Source organism: Haliotis rufescens, unplaced genomic scaffold, assembly GCF_023055435.1.
Source record: "Haliotis rufescens isolate VD_foot unplaced genomic scaffold, xgHalRufe1.0.p SCAF_1, whole genome shotgun sequence".
NCBI lineage: Eukaryota > Metazoa > Mollusca > Gastropoda > Lepetellida > Haliotidae > Haliotis > Haliotis rufescens.
Window position 1 is genome coordinate 82,845,606 of NW_025963779.1, and position 12,019 is coordinate 82,857,624.

The 12,019-nt window shown below is 39.9% G+C and overlaps 1 protein-coding gene across 1 annotated transcript in view; it reads left to right on the plus strand.

Annotated features, from left to right (window-relative positions):
- Window positions 1-11,408, plus strand: part of LOC124136911 (neuropeptide receptor 15-like) — a 66,870-nt gene extending 55,462 nt beyond the window's left edge. The window contains exon 2 of the mRNA XM_046502968.2: window positions 10,537-11,408. Within this exon, the coding sequence (XP_046358924.1) occupies window positions 10,537-11,266 (730 nt within the window). The 3' untranslated portion in view covers window positions 11,267-11,408. The remainder of the gene's footprint in view (window positions 1-10,536) is intronic.
- The last annotated feature ends 611 nt before the right edge of the window (window positions 11,409-12,019 follow it).

The following is a 12,019-nucleotide window of genomic DNA, read 5'->3' on the forward strand; positions in this document are numbered from 1 at the left end:
AGCATAGTCAAACCCACCCTGAACTTTTAGGAGAATGTGAAGACTCCCCAACACTGCAGCCTTCTGCATTACCCAGATTGTCAGAAGGGCCGTATTCCTGGTAGCAAACCCCGGTACTCTCCCAATGTCAGTCAACAGATTGAGAGGTACCAAACCTAAGGCACCGAGAACAATGGGGAGTCGGACAACTTGGCTCTTGGGATGCAAGCGTGGCATTTCGATTATTATTATTATTATTATTATTATTATTATTATTATTATTGTAATACGAGCTGGACGTTTGGTCTCGGGACATACGACCCCATTCACCTCGTAAAATCCCGTACACCCAACTTTTGACATATAAAAATTCACAATTCAGTATGCTTCGTTGAATGTGTGACCAATCGTACATATTTGTGAGATCCATCAAAACTGAAGTACAATTAGACCACACCCTATCAATTTCAGTAATCGCTTACGACAGGCACAGGACATAGGGTAGTATCCAGTGTTTAGATTTCTACTTGGTCGACATTAACAACGATTATACATACGTGAGGAAAAGTAATGTACACCATACTATATTTGTCAGTCAACATCATCAAATAAGTCAAACACAACACACTTTCATAAATAAACATCTTCTTTGTGTATAAAATGTTATTGGTTATTCGTGTATGTCTAACAGGATCTCTATAGAACACGTAACAAAGAAAGGAGATAGTCTAGTGCATTTGGCCGTTGTTAAGCTCACATGACACACATAGAACACTTGCTTGTGGTGAGAGATGTTTTAATCAACCATCTCAGCAGACTGATGAAGTGGGCAAAGCACCTCAAGGAGAAATCCAACTGTTTAATACGCTCCATGAAGAGCTTCACCTTCAATCACTGAGCCACTAAAAGCTGAGATCACACTACAAGTAGCACGTACAAAACCCTTAAGTCTAGGAAGCGGTTGCGAGCTACCATCACCTTTCTACTTCACGACAAAGAAACTTGCGATGTTATAAGGAAAGAACCCGGTCTTAGGATATTGCCGGGATATTGTAGGAGTTTACATGTTTGGATTAGGGCAGTTCATTGTTCCGAAAAGCACATGGAGGCGTGAAGAACACAGCTTCAGTATTGTAGGTATGAAAGAAAGTGTGTTCATCGTCTAGCAAAACACTGTTGTCATTCCTCAATTCAAAAGGGATTTGATGCCTATTTGAGGAATATTTCCAAATTTGACGCATCAGTGACAAAATGTTATCCGTAAAAATTTCATATTTTGACTTGTAGCATATTTTCCCGTGTTGTTTCAGGTGAACAATTGACTTTCCTTTGCATGTGTTACGGGTGCCAGCGGTTGGGCAGGATACGCTCATCTTTTCGCGAACACGTGACATCATCACTATTTGATAGCGATTCATAAACATATGTTGAGGATATTGTCGGAATGGTATAATCGACTCTGCTTAATGCAGAGATTTTTTATTGGAAATAGAAAGGGTGTTGTCGCTTTATTTATATACAGACACAACCACATTGTAAATAACACAATTTCATATAAATTTTGTCGACCTGAATTAAAACTAATGTTTATTTTGGCTATTTTTACACTGTTTTACGATTTGTTTATGAAAAGGGAGCAAATTAATATTAAACACAGGATGATATGTTCCAACAAGAAGGTGAGGTGATGTGAAATGGGGTTTAACTTCGCGTCGTGTGTGTGTGTGTGTGTGTGTGTGTGTGTAGAAGTTGTTAATATCGGGTAGATTCAGGTGTAATATACATGTACGTAACGCCATAATCATACATGTCTATGTACAATGTAGAAATCAATGTAATCGAAACTGTATTACTGTTATTATCCAGGGTACATCTGCCCATTAAGGATCGATTGATAATATTAAAGGACAACACGGTTGAAAAGGAAGCTAAAATCCGTTATATCCGTAAATCAAGATGGATCTGTCTGACATCGGGGTCATCGTTATAATTGTTTATGATTGGAGTCATTACATATGATACAAATCAGACATTGATTCTCGAAATATCTTATTGCGGCCATTTATCAAATACCCATTGATCTAACTGTCTGTCTCACAATCCCTGAACCATTCTATTTTCTCTTCCGCCCAGCCCTTACTGTTATGTTATAGTTCTGAAAGAAGCAAATTTCTAGATTTTTTCCACACCTTCATTTAAATGGAGTTGTTTGCTTCTACCGAAAATCATATGTTTTCAGAGGCTTATCTTTAGTCTGATGGATCTTATGGTCTGTCTCAAAGTACCTGAAACATATGAATTTCGCTTTCATCCAGCTCTTACTGTTATTCTATTGTCTAAATGAAGCTGGTCTAGATTTTCCACAGATTCAGGGACTCTCCCATCTCACTTTGGTTCATTTTCAATTTATATTGAGTTGTTTCTATCAGAGACTACACATTCTGACTTCTGACACGCATGTCTTAAAATAGGTTTAACATACATAAATGCAATAATATTTGTATTATCGAAGCTTCGTAGGGCGGGGACAAAGCTAACGAGGAAACTAACAGTGTCACTATTCCGTATCTGTATGAATGACATGATGCCTTGTTTCAACAAAGATACAATAGTACCAAACAAATGAAAACATGTGATAACACGTTCTATTTTCGTTCCTCCAATGACCAAAGTCAAAATGCCTGCTTTCAAAGGCTTGACCGAATCCAGAAGGTCATCGTAGTTCCAATTACTGGTGCAAAGTGTATTTGAGCAATACCGTCGTAGCCTTTGCACATGCTCATTACGACGATGGGTGTTGTTGCTGTGGTGTGCTCGCCAATTGTCCTCTTTACTCAAACACTCCGCCTCTGCGTCGTTCGTAAACTGTGGAACTTCATCAACGGCACTAAGACAAATGAGATTTGGTGATCTTTGGTCAGGTGAAATCAAAAGGTTATCGCGCATATTGAGTCCAAAATGAACGATGTCCGCTTAACGCATAATGTGTATTGGGACTCACGATCCTCGGATTAGCCCGAGGAGACCGATGCGACACCAAAATGAAAAGACGCCAATCTCTTTTATCACAAGAGCATGATTCGATCGTGATCGGACTCCATATTTTCCATCTCTGTATCTGTCCTATGAATGCTATTTCCATAGAACAAAAACACGGTAAGGTATTAAAATCTGACACAATGACTCAATATATATTTTAGGAAGTTCATATGTTTGTCTGTTCCTCGTAAAGTTCAGGTGACACCCAAGGATAGTTGCTAAGAGTTATCATGGAATTTGAAATTGATAAAGAAACCAAATTTATTTTCTTTAATATTTTAGATGACCTAAGGCGTTACACTATTACATGTGTATTTGTGAACATATTGTAATGTAAGTCTTAATTTTAAAGCTATCCAGATACCCTGGATGCTGAAGTAGATTACTTCCTTGAAGAGGTAATTATGTTCATGTCAAGAACTGTCACTATATTTCCGTAATGTTGTATTAACCAGCACTGCCAAAATGATATCCGGAGCGTGTCCTGTAACAGGATATCAAGCAATTTGCTTCAAGGTTTTAATTTCCACGTATTTTGACCCCGAGTTCCGCGACAAGACTTCTTAAGGGAACCGCTAGTGATATTAGTGCGGAAATCACTAGCATGAAATAACATACCGATTCATTAATCATATGAATGGTCTGCCTAACCTGTCACCTGCATATGGAATCTGACAATACTGGGCCCAACACCGAATGACTCGTATGTGAACCATAAGACGTTAAAAGGTGGTACTTGTTGTTACCCTGTATGTCTCTCGGCATCAATGGGCTAAAACAAGGAGTCAGTATACTGTGTCTGAGTGGGGGTATTCATGTTATACTCCGGCATGGTATCTCCGTGGGATAGCATTATAAATAGGCATCAGTCCGGACTAGTACAAACAATCCGAAACTAGTAAGCTTAAAGTATGTTTTTACGGTTTTGTCGATGATGTTTCAAGTAGATCTACCAACCGAAAGTAAACGAGCTGTATTCCCATATACAATACTTTCAAGATGTCATATTCAGGTATTGGATGATAATACTGGCCCACTGTTTCACTTTAATGTTTGTGCATATATGATTGTGATTCTGACCACATTTGCTATGTGTACGTTTTGAAAAGAGAAACATAATAATATCAATATTTGAGGGTCAACTTTCAGCCTAAACGGCACTCGCTAGTACTTGTCCTGGGAGGTTTGATCTTAGACTTTGCTTTGTAACACATCAGTAGAGAGTGTATGGTTGATTTCCGATCAGTCGCTGTTCACTGAGGTGTTGTGATCATATCATTAATTTTGGAAATCAGGGGACGAAAACGTTAAGGATGCAGATGAGGTGAGGTGAAATCGGATTCAACGTCGCGATCAAGATATTACATGTATGAAGCGACGTGCTTACACGTGTGTGCGCACGCGTGCGTACGCGCGTGCGTGTGTGTGTGTGCGCGTGCGTATGCTTATACTAGTCCGGACTAATTCTTGTTTCATAGCTCCAGCCGAATGAGACACCACTGCCGCTGTTTAACATAGATACTCCACTCTAACAGTCCATGTTTTATATCCTTAATTCCGACTGCAAGGCAGGGTAACAAGTACTTTTAGCGTATTTTGGTATGACGCTGCGAGGGATCGAACCAGCGATCTTCCGTTTTCCGGGCAGACACTCTATCCACTAGACCACAAAGACGGTCTCGATGTAACGCAGTCGTTGTTTATATCGACACTACTATGTTGTTACTTGTTTGTTTGGGTTGGTTAGGACGATCATTCTTATTGTGTAATATTAAGATACAATTTCGCGGAAGGATCTGGTCCTCCAGGGCCCACTTGCACAAAACGATCTTAGCGCTAAGACTATTGTAAGCCTATGTTAAAGTATGGGAGTTACGATCATCTTAGCGCTAAGTTCGCTTTGTGCAAGTGGGCCCAGGTGTGGTATGGATGGTTGCTCCAAACTTAATTTAGCATTGCTTACATCGGCAGCTGTTTTGTGTCAGCACATATTAATGAAATATAAAAATAAAGACGACAAAACAGTTATTCAGAGATCACCAGTAATCTGAAAATCGATGAAAATATCAAATTATGGAACGCAAAAGCCATTTGGAAAGATTTGCCGTACATTTACACAGTTGAAAAACAATGTTGATGCCAAGCCATCTGTACAAGCATTTCAAACATTTCCGCAGAACACTGAAACAATATCCGAGGCTCCCTGTGCGGGAGCGTGAAGACACAATGATACATGGGGGCCATTGGACAGTGTGCGTCAGAGAAAATTGGTTAATGCCAGTTACAACCCCAGTTGTCGTTCATAACATATTAGAGTTTAATAAGTGATCATTTATGACAAATTCCACCGTCCCCATCGCTAGGTTTCGTAGTTGGCTCTGAGTGTTTCCAGAGAACTAAGAGGTCATTATTTTGCGTGTGGTTTTCATTCATGGCACAGAGAAAAGGCGCTGTGGTGTTTCTCTGTGCAAACTTCATACAGTTTGAATTTGGAAACAACCAGGATGCAAGTACAGTAAACTACGGTTATAACGAACACGCTTATAACGAACTTTTTGGTCCCGACTACTTGCTGTAGTCATGCTGTATATGTACTTATAACGAACTACGGTTATAACGAACTAAAATTAGTAGTCCCTTTGAGTTCGTTATAACCGTAGTTTACTGTATATGTTATTTATACACAGACATGGAACATACATTTTAACCAGAATACCCAGAACCATCGCCAATAATATTTGAGTGAGTGAGTGAGTATGGTTTTACGCCGCTTTTAGCAATATTCCAGCAATACCACGGCAGGGGACACCACAAATGGGCTTCACACATTGTACCCATGTAGGGATTCGAACCCGGGTCTTCGGCGTGACGAGCTAACGCTTTAACCACTAGGCTACCCGACCGCCCCTAATAATATTTGAAGCGTCGCCTTTCCAGATTGGGGACTTAGAGTGACATTGATAGTATAACTAGTTTTAATTTTTTTTATTTTTATTTTTTTTATTTTTAAATTCGAAAGTTTCGAGAATACAACAACGGTTCATTATGTGAGTGCTGGTACAAGGCGACCTTGGGTACGCGATTTCATGCATGCTTTCAACTTTTCGTAGTCAATAAACCGCATCCTGAGGGACGTTAATGTAATTCCTATAAATCATACACAAAATAATTAGAAATATTTATTAATTGAAGAACACATACACGATAAAAATGATGTATTACTGAATGAAAAATATTTAAATCGTCGTTATTGAAACGATTTCTCATGGACGACATATACTGGCAACGCTCAAGTGGCGATTAACCCAATATCAAACTGAGGAAGCAACGTGTTAACATAAATTAAACGAATAAACCGCCGAACAGTGCTGAGTGCGACGTTAAACAAAAAATAAACAAATAAAATAACCAATAATGATTCAGCGCCCCCTTTATGAAACTGTAGTATATAGTCTCAGACCACCACAAATGAATATGCCCATATACAGTAAACTACGGTTATAACCGTCAAAGGGACTACTAATTCTAGTTCGTTAAAAACGTAGTTCGTTATAAACATAAATACAACAGATGGCCGGGACCAAAACATAAGTCAGTGCTAGTAAATGCCAGTGCGTTATAAACGTAGTTCACTGTATATAATAATTTTTTATACTATCTCAGCCATTTGAGAAGTATATCATAATGTCAGATCATGCACCTATTATTAATCCGTATTTCATTTTTTCTTTCAACTATATATCCTGGTGAGAATAGTTCCTAAGTACCATACACGTAAGAATCACTCAAATGTGGATTGGGTGCCCGGGCGCTCTGACGTTGCTGTTTGCGTGTCATCGTACCCCGATGACATGGATAATTGCTCATTGGATTGTGCACATGTGAACACTAGATGAATAGTTATATTGTTAGACATTTTCAGCAGTGTTACCGAACTGCTGCATGGTTGATATAGCATAACACGCATACAACTCTCAGGCAAGTGATACAGTGAGTGAGTGACTTGGGCTTAACGCCGCTTTTAACAGTATTCAAGTTATATCACGGCGTGTCAGATTAATGTGAGAGGAAAGCCCGATGTGATGCAGGTCTCAGACGTTTACCACTTCGGTGAAACCCAGGAGCACGGGTATGGTGCTGACAAACCTAGAAGCATAAACGGGGCGAACCGGGATTCGAACCCACAATCATAGGTTTCTGGCGTGCCCAAGGGGCGCAACCCTGCACAGCGAATCACGGTGCCTTAGACGACTGGGCCACCCGTGCCCCCGGCAAGTGATACAGCATTATTGATGAGAAGTGTTTGTGTAATGGAACTCAAGGCTCTTTTTGTGCATCTTTGATTTGTATATAAGATTGTACTTGTTCACGATGTATGGAGAATGGACAGTGACCCATCTGATAGGAGTTTGGCATTGTGAAAAGGTCCAAACAACAACATGACTATACTATAAGAGTGGACGCTGTCCATACCCATCACAGTATTTTGCATCGGTATTCATTCGAACGATTCAGCAGGGGCTGGAATTTTTAAAGGGGACTGGATATTTTTTTCAGCTACGGCTGCCCAAACCCGATACTTCTTTAACTAAATCTATGAGCCGAAATGATGAAAAAACATCCTGCAACCAAATCCTTTTTAATCAAGTCTGAAGCGTAAAAATATTTTTGACACCTCTCCCCCCGCTCTCCGAATCTGAAATGGTCCGCGCCTTAGGGTAATTCCACAGTTCCTTTGAACAATTACAACGGTTGCAGACAGAGACAGTTGTGGGAAAAGTAGTCAACCCCTTGACTTGCCCCGACATCCTCTGGGTCACAAATTAAACCGTGCACCACATACATTCAGACGAATGGTCTCTAACGAATCATTTGAAACCAAGCATTAACTGAATTTCAAATTCTTTTCCGTTCAAATGTCGTACGCACATTTTGTAATCAAAGAATGTACGCTATTGGGAACTCCCTTTAAGGGATGATAGTGACGCCAGTCTTTGCTGTGGGAATTTGAAATTTAGCATGAACATTTGTTCAAACGTTACATTGTCCCAAAGCACGAAACGTAAATGTTACATGTTGTTCTGGTTGTCACAAGTATATTTGGTGGTCGAATGGGATATTAGATTTAGAAAAAAAAATCAGATATATAATTAAATTTGGGCTTAAGTTCAAATCCTTGGGGTGTCATATAACGCTTCTTCTGCATTTCAACCAAAGAATGTCTGCTTCAACCAATGTCGTACAAGATTTATCACTAGTAAGCGCATCCTAGGTATATATGTACACTCAGGTGCTACACAACTATTCTATCATATCTATTTTATTTCCAAGCTCTCAGGAGGCGGTCGGGTAGCCTAGTGGCTAAAGCGTTCGCTCGTCACGCGGAAGACCCGGGTTTGATTCCCGACATGGGTACAATATGTGAAGCCCATTTCTGGTGTCCCCCGCCGTGACATTGCTGGAATATTGCTAGAAGCGGCGTAAAGCCATACTCACTCATTCCAAGCTCTCTGTTGGGGATCCGGGGTAAATCCAACCCTCAGTACTTGATGCTTGTACTGCGTCAAGAATGGGGTAGTCACAATGTGTTACCTAGTTGAGTGTGTGTCATCATCATGGCCCCGAATCCGATAATGACCAGACCATGCTGATATAGCTAGGCCAACTTGTACAAATCGGCCACAGCGTTAAGACCATCGTAACTCCCATACTTTAACATTCACGTTAGTCTGAGAGCTAACATTGTTTTGTGATCCCTACTGTGAGTTCATTGGACGATTCCGACTGTATGATAAGCATAATTATGTTTCTGAACCGCTGTCAAATAGTGATTATACCATGTTTTCGCGAAAAGGTGAACGTATTTGCCCCACCGGTGGCACCCGTCACAAACACATGCAAATGCAAGTCAATTGTTCTCCTTAACAAACACGGAAACGTATGGTACAAGTCAAAATAGGGAATTGAATCGGACATCATGTTGGCAACTGATGCGTCAAAGTTGGACATCATTTTGTCATTCATTGGACATAACACATGGCTACAGAAGCAAACGTTTTGAAAAAATAATCAAACAACAGAGTCGATAACGCTATTTTATATCTTGGTAGAAAAAATATGCTCGCTTGTTCCATTAAGTGTTGTGAGCTACTGGAATAAAGCATAAAGGGGAGGTTAGCAGCTGATAAATTAAGTCAAATGCCTCTCAAAGCAGGAACCCTCTTATCATACAATTTTGTCCCTCTGAATGCATATACTAGTATCTAACTATGAAACAGATGCGGTGGTTCCACTGTCCTCTTTTATAACACACTGCTCTGGTGTTAATTTTGACGAGAGCAATTTGAATCTCACAAACAAACTGCATGTTCCGCCATATGTTTGCTTTTGATGCCTAGGACCAATGATTGCTGTATTTAGTGTCGTCCAATCACAGCCTGTGGGAGACAGAAGCAATTTATTTTAACACACATGCAGAACGAGAGATGCATTCTCGGATTATTCCAATTCGTGGGTTCGAATCCCTATTCGTTTAATTACGTTTCTAGGTTTGTTAGCACCATACCCGTGCACGTGGTTGTCACCGAAGTGGTAAACGTCTGAGACCTGCATTACTTCGGGCTTTCCTCCCACAGTAAGTTGACACGCCATGATATAACTGGAATACTGTTCAAAACGGCGTTAAAACTAATTCACCCACTCACACTCACTCAACCAAAGGTGGAAGTGAATGTGCTGCGACGGTGCGTTTCATCTAGGAATAGCATAATCTTGTCATCGAAACTTACATGTGAGGAACACCTACCTCTCAGACTTAGTGTTGTTCATAGCTAATCCGTGCACAGTGCGGGAGTTGCATTTAATTATTTGTGTCCTGAGGTTTAATCACCGCTCTCCTTATAAACGTAAAATTGGTATCACAGTGTTTGCAGTTTTCGTGAAATGTGATAGCTTGTGTGTAATACCACTTGATAATGAAGAAATGATATTGTGTGCTGTGTTGTTCATAAGGCGCTGTAAAACTCACACGTACCATAATTATGGCGGTTATGAAGCGTTAATGGCCTTACAGCCCTATTTTACCGCATATTTATTGGAATCGATATGGCTGATACTCCCGCAATGTCAAAAGGCTATTACATCGGTCTGGAAGCAAGTACACACGTCTCCGTGTATAAGAGTCTCTGAGACAAGTAGTAATCTATAGACATTAAACGAACTGAGCATCGAACATAAATCATATGTATGGCCAATGGAAGTCCTCACCAGTTCATTTGTATATAGTCTGAAACAATTTTTTCTTACTTTTTCATACATCTTGAATACATATTTTTTAGGATAATGATTACTCTGACAGGCTTGTTCATTTTGCCTAATGCCTATTTTATATTTATAGTTCTCTTAATAATGCATGACTTTTGAGATGAAGGAAATCACATGGAACTAATTTCCCTTGGGCTTTCACCTAATTATATTTGTTTAAATATGTATTAAAAGTGGATACATTTCTATTTACAGGTATATAGCCATCGTGTTTCCAATCAAAGCCCACATCGTGTGCACCAAACGACGTATATTTGTCGTCATCATCATTGTGTGGTTCTTCTCCCTGGTGTGCGGCACTCCTACAGCATTGTTCAACTCCGTTCACCTAGTGGCTCCAGGAAAATATTTCTGTTACACCCAGTTCCCTGGTAATAACAGCATTGACTACTTGAAAGCTTATAAGTACACAGAATCAGCACTTTTCTACTTCGGACCGCTTACAATCCAATTAGTTTGTTACATCGTCATAGGCAAAAGGTTATTTGTCGGCGTGGAGAAACTTCACCGAAATGTGAACAGGAACCGGAATGAGCGTGGAGGCGGGCGGACATCGGAAGCCATCAAAGCAAGAAAAGGCGTCGTTAAAATGCTAATTGCCAGTGTTGTAATATACTTCCTTAGCTATTCCCCTCATCAAGTATTAATGTTCTACAACACTTTCTCTTCACAGCGTTTTGAGGAGTCATGGGTGTATGTTGTGTTCGTTACCACTCTAGGGTACATCAACTCTGCTGCCAACCCTCTTTTGTACTGTGTTTTCAGCGAGAACTTCAGAAAGAAGTTCCAATATCTACTTCACTGTTGTGGATGCTGCCATGAAGACTACGAACGCCAGAGAACAATAAGTATGACGTCCTATACAGAGTACACGACCCTGTTCAAGAAGTCTACCCGACGGCCAAACAACCTGAGCTCAGTCTAGTCTAATAATTATTAAATAATAATATTCACTGTTAACTATATGACGTGTTCTTGTACATCTGGCACAGTTTTTGCTTTCATTGCCACTAAAGTATTGTACGCATGTGTGTAACATTTGTAATGTGCAAACGATGATTTCTTTCTTTCGCTAAAAACGCCTTCTTGTCTTCTTTCAGCTACAGATACACTGGTAGCAGTATCTATGGACTTATTAAGAGTGTCCTTATGCCATGTAACACATTAATAGTGAACCTAGCAAACGAGCAGTCAGTAGGATAACATAAGACCAGAAAAAGAATGTTTTTTTTCTCTCCTTTACGTGCCATATTATGTAAAAGATATGCCTCATTCGTTAATGCACACAATATTCCTAAAACATATACCCATTTCCGTTTTGGTTAATAAGTAAGATATGGGCCATATATTGCATTGAGTGAGTGAGTGATCATTCCAGTTATATCATGGCATGTCAGCTTGATGTGGGACGAAAGTCTGAAGTGATGCAGGTCTCAGACCTTAACAATTTTGGTGAAACCAACGAGCACAGATTCGAACACACAATCACAAGTTTCTGATATGCCCAAGGGACAAAACTCTGCCTAGCGAATTGCGGTGCCTTAGGAGACCGTTTCTCCTCTATAATGCACATAACCTCCTTGTGTATGTATCTCCATTAAGACAATATTTATTACATAGATATACTCAGAAGTACAGTTTTCAGAAGGGACATACACCTTTTAAAGCGTTAGCTCGT